Below are 20,651 nucleotides of genomic sequence, written 5' to 3' on the forward strand. Positions count from 1 at the left end.
GCATTGACACGGTTTTTACTGAAACAACTGGTGAAATAACGAATCTAATTGATATTGCTGAGTGTTTTAATGACTTTTTTTCTAATTTTTGTAACAATGATCTTCCTAATAATTGTAATTCATTAAATTGTTCAAATTTAAATTTTTTTGAGAAATCCTTTTTCATATACCCTACGGATAGTCATGAAGTATTAAGTATAATAAATTCTTTACACTCCAAAAAATCGTCAGGATTTGACAAAATTAATTCCATAACATTGAAGTGCATTGCACCATATTTAAGTGATGTCTTATCGTTTATTTTAATTTAAGTTTTATCACTGGCAAATTTCCAGAGTGCCTGAAACTTGCAACTGTTTCTCCAATACACAAGAAAGGGGACAAAAGGAATGTTAATAATTACTATCTGTCTTCTCAAAGGTCATAGAAAAAATAATTAAATCCAGAATAATTAAATTTCTTGACAGCATTAATTTTTTTAGTGAGAACCAATTTGGATTCAGAAAGGCAAAAAGTGCAGAGGATGCTCTTGTTAATTTTCTTTCAAATGTGTATATAGCAGATAATAGTAATTGTAAAGTTGCGTCATTATTTTTAGATATCAGCAAAGATTTTGATACCGTTAATCATAGTATTCTTTTAACCAAACTAGAATATGCATGAATTCGGGGTGTGCCACTTAAATTTTTCAAAACATATCTTACTAACAGAGTTCAAAGTGTGAAAGTAAATTTCGTTTTGAGTTCTAAAAGACAAATTACATCTGGTGTACCTCAAGGATCAGTACTTGGACCTATTTTATTCCTAATATATATAAATGACCTGTGTAACTTTAATATGAAAGGAAAAAAAATCACTGCTTTTGCTGATGATTTAGCTCTTTGAAAGCTCTTCTCTGAAAGCTCTTCAATCAACTTGAGGAATAACATGCAAAATGATCTTAACTCAATAAACATCTGGTTCAGAAATAATAATTTAAAATTAAATATAGATAAAACTAAATATATGTTATTTGGTTCTGGTACTTTCGATGATTTTGGTGTCCTAAAATATCATAGTATGACAGATGGTATCTTGGATTGTATGTTCACAGTTGTAAATAGAGTAGACACCTTTAAGTATTTAGGGATTTTTTTAGATTCAAACTATCTTGGAAAACACATATTAATTATTTGAGTGTAGAATTAAATCTGAACATTAGGAAATTTTATTTTATCAGGAATAAATGTTCCCAATCCATTTTAAAACTTCTTTATTTTGCGTTAGTAGAATCTAGATTGAGTTACGGCATTTAATGTTGGGGTGGGACATACTTCAGCAATCTTTCTTCACTTTTTGTCACACAGAAGTCCTTCATCCGTATCATTCTGAGTAAAAATAGACTCACGCATGCATTTCCACTTTTCAAACAATTAAAGCTACTCCCTCTGCAACATTTGTACGTTTATAAAAGTTTAAAAATGTTTTATAAAAGAAGTGACCATCTCAATCTGAAATTACATAAGTCTGGAATGCAATTTAGACGTCATACTATACAGGTACCAAGGCCAAATAAAACTCATTTCCAAAAATTTTTCCTTTATTTAGCTCCCAAAATATTTAATTTACTTCCTCAGTTAATAAAAGAACAATCTTCATGTACATCTTTTTTTATCAATTTAAAGTCTTGGTGGTAAACTCAAGAAGATTTAAATTATCTGTTTGATATTGTAATGTAATCTTCTTTTATCTTGCATACTCTGCTAAATGCCAAATTTTTTTGTTTATCAATTCCATTTCTGTTGCCACTTATTTCTTGGTGTTATATATATATGTGTGTTTTTTCTTTCATTATTTATGCTGACAGATATGTATTGGATATTGTTTTGTGGGCTCACAAGCTTGCTTTGCCCCTAAATGTTTTGTAACTGTGTTTAAAAATCTTAAATAAAGGAAATTTGAAAAAAAAAAAAATTTGCTAATTATTTGTGTAGTATTAGGGAAATCTATATTTTCATTAGAATTTATTACAAAAACCTTCAGAAGGAATTTTCCCACAGGTTGAACAACACAATTCATATCAAGCGGTACACCATTTTGATGCATTCCAGCCAAACAATGTTTAAATAAGCATTACATTTTTTAAAAGCTAAAAAATTTTTACAAATTAGCATTTGAATTTTTTCTACAGGGGTTGGACAAAATAATGTCAACACCTGCGCAAAAAACAACACTCGAGGGAACCTGTCATATATGCCCACCCTCTAGCGTGGAAGAGTTTCACTTAGTGGGCAATAATATGCACACATCAGTCTAGTCGTAGCGGTGATAGCGTTCGGATACGATGTATATTGGGGCGTTAAAACTTCGTTATGGCTGACCTCACAGATTTCGAAAGAGGCATGATTGTTGGAGCCTGTCTTGCCAGAGCCACAGTAATGAAAACGGCCACCCTTGTTGGTGTCGGGAGAAGTAGTGTGTTGATGGCAATGACAGCTTATAGCAAACAGGGAAAGACATCATCTGCCAAGCATAACAGTGGCCGAAAGTCTACGATGACTGATAGACCCAGAAGGGTTTTGAAGTGGATTGTGGCCAGAAAGCACAAGATAACAGCATCCCAGATAACATCTGAAATGAACACACATCTACAAGATGGTGTATAGACAAAAACTATCTGCCGTGAACTGCATGCAGCAAACATACAAGGTAGAGCGACTATTCCAAAATCATTGGTGACACCATGCAATGCCTTGAAACAATGAACATGGTGTCATGAACATAAGCATTGGATACAACAACAATGGTAGAATGTCATCTGGTCAGATGAATCGTTGTTCACATTATTCCAGATTAATGGGCGTGTTTACGTTTGGAGAACGCCAGCACAAGCCTATGTTGTTGACTGTCTCCTTCCTACTGTTAAGCATGGAGGGGGATCAGTGATGCTGTGGGGCACGATGTCTCGCCGTGGTCTCGGCCCACTTGTTGTCCTGGATGGGCGGGTTAAAGCATCGGTTTATGTCAGTATTCTGGCCGACCATCTTCATTCAATGGTGCAATATTAGTTCCCTGATTCTCGACCTGTGTTCCCAGATGTAATTCGCCCATTTATACTGCTGGAATTGTCGGAGAACTGCAACACCTTGTACGGCCCACTTAGTTCCCTGATCTTAATATAATTGAACCTTTGTGGGGTATTTTGGAGGCCAAACTGTGGAGTAGGTTTCCACCTCCAAAGACACATTCTGAATTAGTGACCTTTTTGCAGGAAGAGTGGCTACGTATTCATTTTATTATTATTATTAAGATGTCTTATTTTATTTTTCTAATTTGCGTAACATTACTTATTAATTTTATATATTTTTTCTGTCAGTTATAACAAGTAGTGATTAATATGAGCAAATGCTCTATTTTTTGAGCATCTCATAGATTTTTTCACTACTCACATTAACTGAGTTTGTCTTAGTACCTTTGCTATAGATATTGGTATGAAAATATGTTCTCAGTGTATATTTTGTAACTTAAATTTCAATATAAGTGGATTATACTATTCCATGAAAAAATTTTTGAAGTTGAAAATGCAGTCAATTTTACATTAAATTTTTTTACTGTAGTTTTATAGTTAATACTTTTTTTTCTAAATTTGTTGAACTCTCATATTGGATAACTAATATTGCAATTAAATTTGATTTTAATTTTCATTTTAGTGTTGAAATGTCTGAGGTTATCAAATGATGATGTTACCTTAAAAGTAAAAAGAGGTATGTCTTATTTCACTCTAATTTTGATTAATAATTATAACATTATATTTTGTTTTGGCACACCTTTGTTACTATATTTTCATGCCCTTTATACATTTAGAGAAAAGATTTTTTTCAAAAGTTGTGCAAGTAGATATTTGGGTGATTCTTGTTTTCATATCACTGTTATGTATTTTGGTATATCAGTGAGTGGACACACATTTTGTATCACAAATATATTTAGACACATCTAGACTATTCCTGTCAATATTGTCATAAATCTATCCCTTTTGGAGATGGTTGTACCTTGGATCTGTGGTGATAGAATAGAGTTCTGTTTGGTAAAGCAAGAAAGTGTAGGGGGCAGTTAGAAGTTAATATTGATCATCATACATTCCATTTTGCAGACTTAAATTGCAAGGCACCATCAGTAACATGAAATCATTTGCTCAAAAAGTGGCATTGTGAGAACAACTTGCTTTGGACATTTCTTGTCTCAGTTCATACCTTCAAGAGCTGCTACAGCAGATGCCATATATTGTAAAACTTTTCTATTGGTAGAGTTGACCATTATGGGTATAACATTTCATTTACATCAAGGGTGGCCAACAGCTGGCCTGCGGGCCACATGCAACCCATGATGGGATTTTTTGTGACCCGCGACTTGGTAAAATTATTGTGTATTAAATTGATTTCCTTATCAGACTATTTACATTCATTATTTCTGATGATAATAATTAGCTATGCTCTCATCACATTGCATATTGCTCTTAAAGTTTGGTATGAGCACTTTTATCTCATTTCTTTCCAACACCTCATTGGGCAAGTTGCCTTTTTGTGGCCTCTGTATTTGTAGCTGAATGCATATTTGATGTTCTGCTTACAGTGATGAAACATTTTCAAAGTGGATGCCAACTCACAAAGACACCTCAAATTACAACTGACTAGGCTACACAGATCCTAATAATTCCAAAGAGCAAAAATGTGTCATATGGGATGTTCAGGTTCATATTGTGGCATTGAACAACAGAGTTCCACACCCAGACACAATGATTTTTTGTGTAGAAAACAGAAGTCATCTCTAAATTTCGACATAGCAGGTTGGTGGCATTCCATGTTGAAGCAGACTAACATTTTCCTCAAACCAAAATATTGATATTCTGTTCCAAGAAGGTAACTTAAGTAATAAGAATAAGTGTATCACAAATCTCTCTGGTTCTGTGTAATCACATATATATACAAAAGCACCAGGAAATAGTGCATGTGTGCATTCTTTCACATCTACAGTTCGTCTGCCTGATCCATGCAAAATTAGTTCATTTTATTTTAGTACCATCACAGGTTTACCCATGATACTTAATACTATCCACGCGACTGGCTTTAGGCATGCTTTCCATCAGAATAATAAAACTCCTCGAAGTCTATCAGTGTTTGAATTAATTCCTTGATCATCTATTTGACCCCATCAGTTTGCCAAATCAGAAGTAAAAGATAAAAATAATTGCAGAAAAATTTAAAAAATGTTTTGTCTATAAAATTTCAAACTATGAGATGTAATTGAAACAACTAATTTGCAAATAATAAACCCAGTAATTTTTGATGCAATGCATCTACCAGCTGGAAACCAGAAAAACAATAAATATGTATCAGTTTATGAAGTGGAGCTCAGGGTAAAATTTCAATACAAAGGTTTTTAACAGCTGTCTGATGTGAAGATATATTTTTGGAAAGATAGAAAATTCAACTGCCCTTGCGGGAAATCAAACCCACATCCTTTCACTTTCCGGGTGAACACCCTAGACTTGAGATATTCTGCACTGAATGGTGTAGTACACACAAGCCCCATTGAACAGTAAAATGCAAACAAATCCCATTTATAAAAAAGGATGGACAATGTAGAAAAACCATCTGGTTTACCTTGACTTATTTACATCAGATTGTGTAATTTACCCTGTACTTTTGGAAGTGGGCTCAAAATAGTGTCATTCTTAAAAAACTTACACGCCTTCATAATTTGCTGTGCATTGTCGAAGAGAATTGACAGACTGGACTATGGAAGATTCCAAAAAAGAATGTATTTTTATAGTGAGGAGAGCAGGAAAGAATTATCTGTGGTTGCTAACACCCTGTTTTTGCCAAAAATGGTTTTTGTAACCAGGTCATTTCTGTCATTTACAGAGTACTGAAATAGTGCTATGAAAAAAAAAATTAATTAAAAAAATGTTTTTTGAGGGATTCTTTTTATTATGATTATGTTGTCTAGGGGGGGGGGTATGTCTCCTCCCCCGTCTTATTTTTTCTAATTTTTTGAGTGGTATCCTTTGCATATTCCTAGTCACCTATGCATCCTATATATAAAATGGATTGTCACTTTGTGTGTATGTCCTCAATACAAATATTTAATTTTTGATCAATCTTCATGAAACTTTCATGTATATTAAACTGAATATGACTTAAACAATAGGCTACTTTAAATTTGTTTTTTTAAACTTTTGAAATGTCAAAATTTGTCAAAAAAAACAGTGAAACCATTGTTCCCAAATGTTTCTGTGGTAAAGGATAACAGTATCCTCTAAATAGCTAAGGAAAGACAACCTATTTTGAAAACAGAATCACTGCTAGAAAAACTGCTTCCTGCAGGAAGAAAATATTTTTTCTTCAATGCTTTTTTGGAGGGACAGAATCTTCACCAATCACTATCTACCACTACATCACCAAACACCAACTCTGGCCATATCACTATACTGCAATTTACTGCCATTAATGAGATGGGTTGGAAGCAAAAACGCTGTCCATTGGTGGTCGCCTCAAGTTCATTTAGGGAAAATATCTTATCTAAACTGAAGAGCCAAAACAACTGGTACAGGCATGCGTATGCAAATAAAGAGATATGGAACCAATCAGAGTACGGCGCTGCGGTCGGCAATGCCTATATAACACAACAAGTGTCTGGCACAGTTGTTAGATCGGTTACTGCTGCTACAATGGCAGGTTACCAAGATTTAAGTGAGTTTGAACGTGGTGTTATAGTCGGCGCACGAGAGATGGGGCACAGCATCTCCGAGGTAGCGATGAAATTTGGATTTTTACGTACGACCATTTCACGAGTGTACCGTGAATATCAGGAATCCGGTAAAAAATTAAATCTACGACATCGCTGCGGCCTGAAAAAGATCATGCAAGAACGGGACCAACAACGACTGACAAGAATCATTAAACGTGACAGACGTGCAACCCTTCCGCAAATTGCTGCAGATTTTAATGCTGGGCCATCAATAAGTGTCAGCGTGCGAACCATTCAACGAAACATCATCGATATGGGCTTTTGGAGCCGAAGGCCCACTCGTGTACCCTTGATAACTGCACGACACAAAGCTTTACGCCTCGCCTGGGCCCGACAACACCGACATTGGACTGTTGAGGACTGGAAACACGTTGCCTGGTCTGACGAGTCTCGGTTCCAATTGCTTCGAGCTGATGGACGTGTACGGGTATGGAGACAACCTCATGAATCCATGAACCCTACATGTCAACAGGGGACTGTTCAAGCTGGTGGAGGCTCTGTGATGGTATGGGGCGTGTGCAGTTGGCATGATATGGGACCCCTGATACGTCTAGATACGACTCTGACAGGTGACAGGTACAGACAAAGCATCCTGTCTGATCATCTGCACCCATTCATGTCCATTGTGCATTCCGACGGACTTGACAATTTCAGCAGGACAATGCGACACCCTACACGTCCAGAATTGCTACAAAGTGGCTCCAGGAACACTCTTCTGACTTTAGACACTTCCGCTGGCCACCAAAATCCCCAGACATGAACATTATTGAACATATCTGGGATGCCTTGCAACGTGCTGTTCAGAAGAGATCCCCACTCCCTCTTACTCCTACTGATTCCTGATTTATGGACAGCCCTGCAGGATTCATGGTGTCAATTACCTCCAGCACTACTTCAGACATTAGTCGAATCCATGCCACGTCGTGTTGCGGCACTTCTGCGTGCTCACGGGGGCCCTACTCAATATTAGGCAGGTGTACCAGTTTTTTTGGCTCTTCAGTGTATATCTTCCCTTGGGTTCAAACCCGGGACCATGACAGCAACCTTCACAGTGGTAAAGACAAGCATCTTACTGCCACGTCACCCGGGTGCCCGGGTGACGGACTCGCGATGCGAGGATCCGGGTTCGAACCCCACAGTGGTGGTCGGCTGAAGTTGGTTTTCTGTGGTTCCCAACTTCAAGGTGCAAATGCGAGCCGATCTCCCTGTTAAAAAGTCTCGCCCCAGAGAGCAACAGTCCTACAACGATAAATCATTCAATCATAATACTTCACTCGTAGTTAGAAAAACTGGTGGCAGATGGCAGCACTACACATAACAAGCATTACAGAGAAACAAAAAAAACTTCACGTCAGGTTTCACTACACATACACGCACATTCCTGCATGTACCGATTCGTTGGGGGTTCCGCGGGGGGGGGGGTGCATGTGTGGTGTAGCAGTAGTAGGTAGGGCCTCCAAAAAATGGCTCGGGGATCCATGATGTTCTTAAGTCAGCCACCTCGTTGGGCAATTTGCCTGTTCTGGCGTTGTATTTGTATTGTATTGTATCTACCACTGTATCACAACCGCTATTTTGGTTGAACAATAGACTTTTCTCCTCTAGATGATTTTTCTTTGAAAATACTTACAATAAAAATTTATTGACTGCATAAAGTGTAAAGATATTTGCATTTTAGCACTCAACAGATTGGTTGTAATTCCATAAAAACAAGACTTTCAGTTATTTGTTTTGGTGTATGCATGATTTAATAATATTTCATAGTTATTAGTCATATTTTCTTACTGATATTTTAAACGTAGAAGTTTTAAAATTTTAAGAATTATTCAAATTATTTCCTTCACTAACCTTTTCATTTGTCATTTTTTTTCTCTTTTGAATTTGTCAATGTTTGTCGTGATTTATTATAGTTTTGATAATACCATAAAAAGAAATGGTTTCAATTTCATTGAATGTATTAGTATTCAATAACTTTTGAGTGGGCTTAAAAGTATTCTTTTCCCTGAAAATTCACAATCTTAAGCTGACAACCATTGGTCCTAGTCATATAGGGTGGTAACTATCAACCGCTCAATAATTGCACATGTGATTCCTTGTGAAAAACTAATGTGGAAAAGTGTTTTTTGTTTTAGGATCAGATGAATAATTAATGAGTTGTGATACTTTGAATTTTTGTGTCGTGTCATTTTTCTGTCAGTTATGCGCCAAACACCTAACGAAAGTAAATTTTTCTGCCAGCAGTGGATTGTGTCACTTGAAAATGAATGAAATATTCAATCCCATTAGAAGCCAAGTTCGGCTTTCTTCCTTCACAATTGGCACTTTATTTCTCTATGTAGTGTGGTATTATAACCTTGTTGTTACATGTAGCTTAGATGTAACTGCGTGTTAGTTTCATCCACTATATTGGTAAATTTATCAGCAGATTTGTAAAGTGTTAGCCAAATGAGATCTACTTGCAAATTTTTTTAACCAAATCAACACTTTTGCCAAAATGTGGTAATTTGTTCCCTTTCACTGTCAAGTCAAATTTTTTCAGGGAAGGTACATACAGTGTGTAGTGTTTACTATGCGATTGTTTTTCTACACTGTCATTTTAATCAGGTTACATGTTGATCAATAAAACGGCAATATTTTTTGAGTTATTTTAATATTTCATCGAAACAGTTATGTGTAAAAAACGTCGATGAAGATTACAAAAATGGTAGCTTGACGAAGGTGACTTGTGGAAACAGTATAATAATAACAATGATTTGATCAGAAATTTTCAGTTAAACTAATTATTTTGTGAATTGACATATTCAAAATAATTATTGGTTTCAGATTTTTCTATTGATATTGTATATATTGATAAAAATTGTTTTTTCTGGTTCGTAGACCGTCGTCTGTTTGAGTTTGTTCTCAACGTTTCCCCAACACTAGTGGTTGGCATCATCAGGAGAATTGATAAACTGGATCAAAGTCAAGTTTTCCTTGATCCAGTTTATCAATTCTCCTGATGATGCCAACCACTAGTGTTGGGGAAACGTTGAGAACAAACTCAAACGGACGACGGTCTTCAAACCCGAAAAAACAATTTTTATCAAATGATGGCCGCGAAAACCTTAGACTATTGTATATATTGTTTATAATTTTTGTGATTGTGTTTTTAATTGGGTTGCTGTATTTTTGAAATGTATGACATCCATATTTGTTATGGGCATCTTTTTCTCAGCCGCCTCGTTGGGCATTTTGCCTGTTGTGGCGTTGTATTTGTATTCATCGAGTCACATTTTCATACCGATTTCTGCATGTTGCAATGAAAAATTTTCATTTCCTCTTGACTACAATTGATTTTTATTGCACTGAATATTAATAAATTTTTACTTTATCTTTTTATGAGAAATATTTGGATGATTTTGAAATTTATTCCAGAGCTGGCATGACTCACACAGAACTTGGTCATTTTTCAGATGAAGGTTTATTTTAGGGCGTAATTATTGGATTGGATTGTGATTTTTGTGGTACAAGGACCAATTAGGTTAAACTGCACCAAAACAAATGACCAATTAAGAATAATTGTTCTTGTCATGCCAGGAAAGGGGCGGTTGCCCCAGGTCCATCTTAACAGAGACAGACTTCAGAATGTGACCGCCCTAGGCAATACTAATTTTGTTGCCCCTTCGAGATGCTCTTTTATGTATTTTCTTTCTTAATTTTTTCCCAAAAAATCATACTTACCTGCACCCCCAGCTCTCAATTTTCAAAATGAAAGCCATGTCTTTACTGTCTGTTGTTTTAAATATGGTTGTGAGTGGGAGTCTACTGTTTCATACTTATATTCATAACATAAATGACATGCTGTAAAAATTTAAACTGTAATTGTTAGACTTCACGATAATTCATAACTGTGATAGATTTCATTCAACATGCTTATTGTGTTAATCGAGTCAATTGACTTGCAGAATTACAATCAAATGCTGTGATGTAGCATGGAAATCTTCTAAAACTTTTGAATTGGAACTAGAAAAAAAAAATCTCAAAATTGTTGACGATACTTTATTCATTTAAGTGGTGTTATGACCTTTGAAGTCGATTTTTCAAACATGACTTTGAAAAATATTTCATTCAATTGTGAAAATCAAATGCAAAACTTTGTGCAGATTGGGTTAGTTTGTTTTTTCAAAATGAAATTAAAAATTAATGAATTATAGTGTAAATGTGAACAAGAAAAACGCTCTGAATGTGATTTTATCAAATTACAGTTTTTAAGCTCATCTGTTTAAGATATAAAATACACCTACTACACCAAAAATTCTGAAATTTTGTAGAAATGTTTATATAGCATGTTTCAGTAAGATTAACCGTGAACTCCGATATCTGATCATCCATTAGAATTTTATGAATTTTAAACTTTGAATAAAGGTATAAATTTCAAAAATCTGAATTCAACATTTGTTTTGAAAAATACTTGGATTAACTGCTAAATCTGAGGTTCATTTTACTAACGCATGGCAAGTAAACATTTCTACAAAATTTCCGATTGCATTCATCTTACAGATGACCTCAAAAACTGCAAAAATCTGAAAAGTGCACACACACTCAACAAGAGACAAAAAAAATTGGTTTGCTTTCTCTATTTTTAGGGCTATATCATTGTTCAGTTTAAAAAACGTTAAGTTATATGCTTGTGTATGTTTGGTGAATTTGGCAGGATTTTGAAGTGATGCCATCAATTTTTAAAGTGTTATAACTCATTAACTTATGGGTCAAATCAAAAAACTGAAAGTACTTTCCCACATCAGTTTTTCACAAGGAATCACTTGTAATTATTGGGAGTCGATAGTTACCAACCTGTATAATGGCGAGACAAAACTATTATAGTGGAATATGTACTTCTTGAAGGAGTGTGTAATAAGAAGCATTAGGTGGGAAGTATAGATCCCACAGCCCATGAAAGGGTTAAATAACAATTCTAAAGTTTAAATGTTTTTAACTAAATTTAGTTAGCATACATTTTATGCACATTTTTTATTACAATTGTGGCTAAGATCTGAGGAAATATTCTCAGTTTATTGGTGTATGGTGCATCATTTTCAATTATTTCATAGCATTCCTTCAAATCTGTAATAGTCAGTTCATATTTTCAAAATTTTATTTATTTAAGAGTTTATACAACATTAAAAAAAAATTCTAACATTGTAATAGTTTTTTAAGTTGTTGTTAAAGCAAGGCAAAAAAATTGATTATTTTCTCTTATACAAACAAACTCCACTCATTTTTTTTTTACTCAGATTATTCTGTTAAAGAACGTCTGTTTGAACATATGGCCCAATCTTTTGAACTGAAGACTCATGTTGAATCTGAAATGATAGAAAATAATTCCTCAGTGAAAAAAAAGCAAACAATTTATGAACCTGAAATCCAAGGAACTTGTGATAATACCAATGGTGGCTCTACTGAATTTAATATGGCCAAATCTGAGCAACAAATTCAGGACCACAACAAAGTACGACCAAATCAACCAAAGTTTGAAACATTCATGATGACTGGGGACCTTATTATCAATCTTAATGCCAAAAGTAGCACCTCTTCACTAAGCTTACCCGTGAAAAATGTTTTTAATCAAAACATTGCACAGTCTGCAGTTTTGTTAAAAGGTAAGTCTTTTTGTTTATGCCAACATCAAATGCAGAAACATTTTTATTCATTTCTGATACTTTCATTTTATAAAATGAAATGATTGGAAAGAAAAGATTTTTTGAAAATTAAATAAGATATAAGAAATAACTTTCTAAAGATTTCTTACTTGAGAGGATTTGGGACTTTTTTAATAAGTTAGTAACCCTGACAGTTGTTGCAAGTTATGTTTATAGCAGGTCACCAATTTTGTTTGTTGTTGTGTTAATACTTCATGATTATTTAAGTGGTGTAGAAATAGTGTTTCAGTTGAGAAAAGTTTTTCAAGTATTTTCTTGAAAATTATAAGTTTTTTCAGTGAACTACACAGGTTTGCACCATAGTTACGTTTAGACATGGGGATTCCTCTGATTTAGGGCAATGTTAGGTGAGGTTTCCCCTATAGATTGCCGGCCCAATCTTTCTTTCTTTTTTTTATCACTGTTATTGTTAAGTACAGCCTGGCTTGAGTAGAAAAAAAATCAAGTTTGTCTAAAATTGGGACATTTTCCCAAGGCACTGTTGTCTGAAATTAGAAAATGCATTGCCATTGTTATGTTTTCAAATGCTTACATGCAATGTATTATGTATAATCCAATTCCCCCATGCACACAACTTTTTTTTGCCAGCTTAGATGGGCAGCAGTTCCCAATGCGTTTTATGAGAACTTACATGGGTAAAACAGATGTGTTCTCATTTCCTGATGTTGATGACATAGATGAAGTTTCAATAAATGAGATACAGAGAATTGTAAAACCTCTTATAGCACATCTGCAGAGATATCTACACTTTTGTCCTCTAGCTTTTCAAATATTTCAATATTTTGTTTTTTGTTTGTTCGTGTCAGCCAAAGTCACTACACACATTAACGTTTTTTAAGTTTTCTACTTCATAAGTCCATTTGTTCCTTTTTTGAATGTGTGCTGTGATGGGTGATATTTTCTTATCAGGGAACTTATTCTCTGATTTTGTCATAAAGGTTGTGACATTATTTCTGATGAATAAAATAATTTCTGAACTGTTTTCAGTCTGGTATTGCCTAAGGGCATTTCTAAAAATATTTAACCTCTCCCAAGTTTAAACTAAGGCACTTATATATAAGACAACATACAAAATATGAGACAACATACAAAACTATACTCTCTCAAGTTGGGAGGTATTTTTTTTTTCCAAATTTTAATGTGTTGAGGGTGTCCCAATATTTAAAGTTTTTGAGGGGGGTTGATTTTTCAGTGCAAATTTCAGAATTGTACCAAGTATGGACACTTGACTGTAGCATAAAAAATTTCTCATTAGAATTTTTCTGTCACCTAATAAATGTTATCAATCTTTTTGTATGTGTGTATAAAAAATTTATCAATCTTTTCATCTGCATATACAGAGTGTCAACTCTTATCATTGTCCAATAGCCATTTGTCTTCGAAAAAACTTAGAATTTCAAAAAATGTTTCAAATGTTAAACCCATCATCTTGTAAGTTAAGTAAAAAAAATATTTCTGAAAACTTATGAGATTTAATCATTTATATAATTTCTTGGTCTGATAAGCAATATTTAAACATATACTGGCAGAATGCTGACTTAGATTGATTTTTATCTTTTTTTTTTCATTTATTTTCCTTTCTAATCCTACAGTTTAGACATATCAATAAAAAAACCATGAAAAAATTTTCTTGTATATTTTATGGATTTGCCCATAATTATAGAAACAACACTAAAATTATAAACAAAGAAATTAAATTTTACTCTTCCTTAAGAATAGGTAATTTAAATTAAATAAATTTATATCCTGCTTTTTGTAAATTAAGGTTCGAATCTCAAACATTCTGGAAAAAATATCAAGTGCTATTATGAAAAAAAAATAATTTTCTGTTTAATAAAACCAATGTAGATTTTAAAAAAAAATGTCATGCATTTACATGTTAAAGAAATCAGTAATTTCAGGACAAAAACTGAAACTGAAGTTGAAGCAATTATTCCTTATAACATTCAGTGGAATCTCAAGAAAATCATGTTGGTGATTCAAATTTAATTTAATGCTGCCTGTTAACCCTTAGGCTGCAGGAATAGTCAAAGAAAAGCTGCTCTCCGCTTTGAAAGAGAATTGAAAAAAAAAATTTGTTTCAATTCTCTTTTGTGAAAGATGCACTCGTGTGCAAAATTAAGAGAATTTGCACATACTGACTATTTTCACAAAAAGTATTGAACCAAAGGTATTAACAATGCCACCAAAAAAATATGCAAATATTCAGTGTCGAATACGTAAGCGTGCACATGCGTGTGGGCAGAACTGTGACCATGGAGGGGATGATAAGGGCACGAGGCGTTTTCCACGATTCGTGTGCTCATACTCCTCTGTGACATTCACAGTGTTTCTCGCAAGAGTTTGGTAAATTTTATAAGCTATCATGTAAAATGAGTAGCCACAAACGTATGGATGACGGAATGAAATGGAGAATCGTCTGTAGATTGGAGGCAGGGCAATCACAAGTGCAGGTGGCTACTGAGCTCGATATTACGCCGGATCATCTGCAATTTGTGGAAACAGTTTCAAGACACTGGATCCATATCGAGAAGACCTGGACATGGTCGTCGAAGAGCCACGACGTCCAATGAGGATCGTTATTTGTCACTTTCAGTTCGGTGCCACAGGACTGCTACAGCATCACAGATTTCATGTGAGCTGCATGCTGCCACTGGAACTCGAGTTTCACGGTTTACTGTTGCCCGAAGGCTTCATAAGAGAGGGCTTTATGCCAGAAGACCCGCTTTTTGCGTCCCGCTAACTGCAGCACACAAGAGAGTGCATTTAGCATGGTACAGTCAACATCAGCCTTGGACCAGACTTCAGTGGAGCACCGTGCTCTTCACAGATGGGTCGAGTTAATCCTGGACACTGATTCTCGACGTACACTCATCTGGAGAGAGCCTGGTACTTGATACCATCCCTCCCACACAAGGGAAATGGGCCACTATGCTAGTGGAGGTGTCATGGTCTGGGCAGGCATCATGTTGGACGGCAGCACACCCCTCCATGTGTTTGACAGAGGCTCCGTGACTGCTAGGAGGTATAGAGAGGCAATCTTAGAGCCCCATGTTCGACTTTTCAGGGCGCAGTTGGCCCTCTGTTCCTGTTCATGGACGACAACGCTCGTCCACATCGGGCTCACCTTGTGAACGATTATCTGGAAAGTGAGAATATTCGGCGTATGGATTGGCCAGCCAGATCTCCTGCCCTAAACCCTATAGAACATGTCTGGGACGCTCTTGGGAGGGCAATTGCATCTCTCCATCCCCCTCCGAGAACCATCCCAGAACTGAAAACTGTGTTGTTGCAGGAGTGGGACAAATTACCACAGGGACTGCTCAACTGCCTTGTGTCCAGTATGTCGTCGCACTGTGTGACCTGTCTAACTGTGAGAGGGGACCATACCCCATATTAGATTCATTTTCGATTCTATCTCGCAATGCGGATTTTGGATATTCCTGCAATGTTGAGCTTTACTGAGAATCATGTGTGTGTACTATGACTTTTGTATGGTACATCTCTTTCTTTGTTATAACTGTGTATTCGTACCAAATTTCATTAAAATCTATCCACTAGTTTTTCATAAATTCGACATAATGTGCTGATTCTCTTAATTTTGCACATGAGTGCAGATGGCAATCAAATTTATAGACTTACAAATTGAATACAGTAGAAGAAAAAAAAGAAGAAAGTAATCTGGTTTTGAACCCATAATCTCAGACAAAATAATAATTGGGAGTAGACAGGCACTCTGCCACTACTCACCAATGCACACTCGTTTAATACAGTACAAGCAAACCAGTCAGAAAATAAAGAAATAATTAATTTTGAAAAAAACAATGAATATAGATGGGTATGCCATCTATATGTCATTTAAAAAACTTCGTCCTAAAAAATAGTTAATCCTGGATGATTGAGCATGCTCTACTACACTGACCATCCCTGGATGATGGAAGCACTCTGAGCATTAAAGTTTGACTAGAGTGATGCATTCTTTGATAAGAAATATGCTTAAAATTCATAAAAAAATTCACATTTCATAACTCTGTCAATATTTTTCGTAAAATTATGGATTTGTTTTCTTCAACATGTCAGTGCATGATTTTTAAAAATAAATATAACTTATAGGACCCCAGGGATTGTATAAAAATTCAAATTTTTTCACTCTTTAAAAACAAATTTTTTATATCTATGACATCTAGGATAATGGGTGACAACATTCGAAAGAAAAAAGTTAAAGAATTCACTATTGGACAGTGATAAGAGTGGAAACCCTGTATATATGTATATGAAAAGATTGATAAAATTTATAAATATGCATATATATTTTTTTTTTCCAGGCAAGCATAATCTGAAGCAGTCAAATGAAGTTGTTAAAGAAGTATCAAGCATGCATACTAAAGTTGTTGACAAAACTCATTCTTTGGTGAGTGCTAATGTGCGAACTTCAAGAAGTGACAACTGCCTTCAAAAAGCAAATATTTCATCAGTTAGTATACCATATGAGATTGATGATAGTGATTCTGCATTAGATAATTTGGTTAATGCAACCTCAAACAGCCCTTCAAATGAACGAATTGTATGGACATATAATGCTCCTGTATCTTCTGAAGATAAGTGTTTACCTAGTCCAATTGCTGTCAATAGTGGCAGCAATTCCAGCGCTGCAAGTTCCAGGAGTAGTCCAATGAAAAGTAGCTGCAGCATGCCTGAAAGCATGCTTTTATCTGCAGAGAATGATGATAGTTCCTTACCTTGCTTATTTAATGCTTTTGGTAAAGTGGAAAATGGTGTGAACTCAAAGGAATGGGTTCATAATTCTACAAATGTACATAAATTAGAAAATAGCTGTGCTCAACAGACTGTTTTAGACATGTCTAACAGCAATTCTGTTAATAACAAAAACCAGGTTGGTGTTACAAATATAATGATTGATGAAAATAAAGTCTATGTCAAAGTAATGCCAGAAAAAGATTCATCTTTCAGTGATTCATCTTTAGTCAACACAAAAGCCCAATCTGCAGCTACAGATGATTTCAGGAGCAGTGAACAGAAAATTAATAATCAGACTCCTGATGATGAATGTCAATGTGTTTGTTCTTCAGCAGATGAAGAATCTGATGTAGAGAGTATTTGCAGCTTTCATTATAGCCCTAAAGCTATTGATGTGCCATCTGCATTGCGACTTGCAAAGCGTCTTTATAATTTAGAAGGCTTCAAAAAATCTGATGTTGCAAAGCATCTTTGCAAAAAGTAAGGAATTTTTTAAACTTTTTCTAACACTAAACAACAGTTTTTCTCTTGAATTTTTACATAGCTTATCAGTTGTTGTAAAAGTATTATCATTATAGAGCCCGGTATAGTATTAAAGTATATCATTATAGAACTCAGTATAGTATTAAAGCATATCATTATAGAGCTCGGTATAGTATTAAAGTATATCATTATAGAGCTCGGTATAGTATTAAAGTATTATCATTATACATGCACTAAAAAGTGATGAAATATGCACTTAAAAATGCCAAAATATCCTGAAAAATTTAAAAATTCCGAAATATGTACCAAAAATGAGAAAATATATATTAAATAAATCACCATGTAAAAAAAAAAAACAAGTATGTTTTTAAAAAAAAATGCATATTTTCTATTAATGCATTTACAAAAAAAATATCCCCACATATGTATTGTTACTGATAATTTTTCTCGCAAGTCTTTGAAATGAGCAGAGGATGAAACAAAATTCAGGACATCACAGATTTATTCTCACAGAACAGCTATTTTACATGTATTAACAGACAGCGATTTGACGAAATACGTTAATCAGAGAGTGGCCTACAAACAAGAGTTCTCGCATTGAGAATGAAGTCCAACAAACTGACTATTTGTCGTGGCATCACTTTATATAGAAAAAAAAGGTTCTGAAAATGTCTGGCATATTCTTGCGATCTCCACTCTGTTTCATTGGCAACATGACAGCACCGCACCAGGCAAGTTTATTGTCATTTTGAGGGGTTCACAACAAAATGCATTATTGATTATTTACAGGTGGAAGATGATAAATAATAAAACATTATCAATATTGACATAATTTTTATAACAGTATATATTCTGCATATGCAAGTTGCTTCTGCATATGTTTTATTTAGGCATTTTTAATTTCTAGTTTGTTGTAGCTGCTCAGTAAAGAAATACCAGTTACAAAAGAATTTTGACACTATTTCTAAAAAAAATTGAACATTTTTGACGTATCTCTAGAAATAGCTTTACAACAAAATCATTGACATCTGGAAAATACAGTATTACAAACATCTCTATTAATTCACTAAATCTCACCTCCAGATAAAAAAACAAAAAAAACCTGATGTTATATGAAATTATGAGTAATATTTATTTGCAAAAATTATAAAAAAAAAAGTGAGCTTAAATGAACCTTAAAAATATGCACTTATTCTTAAAATTATTTGATTTTATGCATTTATATGCATCAATGCTATGAAAAGGCCAAAATATGCAAATGCATATAATCTGGGCTCTAATCATCATAAGTAATTGGAGACAAAGTGGGAAATTATGTAAGAGCCAAAAAAAAAAAAAAATTCAAACACCATTTTTCACATTAAAGTGTCCAATGAGCAATGCTTTATAACGTGGTAAATGTGAAAGTACTTGGTAGTCCTCTAAGTAGTTCAAAAGTGCATGTAAAAAAGGGCACTAGTGTGAAACGTATAGTTATGTGAGAAAACAGTTTTTTGTGATTTCCAGATTTTTGCTTTTGGCACTTAACATATTTACCACTTTTAGTCTGCAATTATAGACTTTATACATCTGTTGAATTGATGTACCACAAACCTATCATTGACATTAGTTTTTTGAAGTTTGTTGAAGCTCACTTTTTTGAAGTTACATCTTGACTTTCTTCGATGTTTCTTATGTTATGATATCACTTCAGTTTACAAAACTATTTCTTCAGATATTTAAATAATGTTCTATTATTATTTTTAAAAAAGAGCATGAGATGAATATTTTAATTAAGATTTTTTTATGATCTTTTATTATGGTATTCAAAGATTTTTTTATTATGGTGTTCAAAGATTTTTTTATTATGGTATTCAAAACAATCACCTTTAATTAAAGCTATGGTGGAACCTTTTATAACAAATTGTTAGAGGGAGCTCTATAAAGTTTTTCATGAAGCAGACTTTCATGTATATTATATATAAAGTGAAATGCCTATACAGGGTGTTCATAAACTGTCTAGAAAATTTTTTAGAGGTGATAGTACCCATTAAGACGAACAGTATTTCAATGGGGCCTATGGCCGCAATCCACTCAGAGTGTCAGAAAAGTAAAACTTAGAAACATATCCAACAAGCACAAATCCTCACTTCTGACGTCATTTCTGCTCTACTGGAGAACTTAACCTTCAATCACTTGCTATATGCAAGTTTCTAGTGAGAACAAGCAGTACAGATAGAATTCTTGTTGCACCAGACAAGATTAATATGACATCAGAAGTCTACGGGAGGGTACACTAGTCCTTCATTTGCTGATGTGTATCATACAGAGATACCCTTGGATGTCATTTTGAGCATCTCCTTTGAGTCTTTCACTGATCTGCATGGGATTGTGCAACTTAAGATTTCGTTTTGTCACCTTTTTTCACTGTGGAAACTTCAATCACCCATATATATAGCAATATTATTCTGGTCCCAATGCACTGCTCATAGTATTAATACAGCTCAACCCCTTTTAACAATCACCCTTCTTTTATAGCCAAAAAATAATAATGTTATTTAACATTTACAGTAGCATATATATGTGTTATGGTAAATGTGATAAATTCAGTAATTATGCATAATCATCAATACAAATCCAGAGACTATGCAAAACCACTGATTTATTACATTTGCCATAACATTTATATATATATATTACTAAGAAATCACCAATGAATAAGGCAAATATATGGAAAATACAAAATTCCTAATGCATTTCAACACACAATATATAATCATTACTCGCACGATAACCGAGGACCCTACGTGGGTTGAATACCAAATCTTAACTTTCGGTTTCTCAGTGGAAAAAAGTACATCTGTTCATTTCAAATGTCATTGTCAAAATGAAGCTGAGAGCCTGCGTGTGAGACTGATGCAGAACCCTGATTGGATGCTTGTAAAA

The 20,651-nt window shown here is 34.3% G+C and overlaps 1 protein-coding gene across 2 annotated transcripts in view; it reads left to right on the forward strand.

Annotated features, from left to right (window-relative positions):
* Positions 1 to 20,651, forward strand: part of LOC149085206 (PH and SEC7 domain-containing protein-like) — a 148,902-nt gene that overhangs the window by 62,610 nt on the left and 65,641 nt on the right. For both annotated transcript variants that reach the window (XM_089233069.1, XM_089233070.1), the window contains 3 exons: positions 3,690 to 3,743; positions 12,060 to 12,425; positions 16,811 to 17,723. In XM_089233069.1, the coding sequence (XP_089089195.1) occupies positions 3,690 to 3,743; positions 12,060 to 12,425; positions 16,811 to 17,723 (1,333 nt within the window). The remainder of the gene's footprint in view (positions 1 to 3,689; positions 3,744 to 12,059; positions 12,426 to 16,810; positions 17,724 to 20,651) is intronic.

This window comes from Pholcus phalangioides, unplaced genomic scaffold, assembly GCF_987345545.1.
Source record: "Pholcus phalangioides strain wild (caught in Gottingen) unplaced genomic scaffold, Ppha-v1.0 ptg000007l_1, whole genome shotgun sequence".
Lineage (NCBI taxonomy): Eukaryota > Metazoa > Arthropoda > Arachnida > Araneae > Pholcidae > Pholcus > Pholcus phalangioides.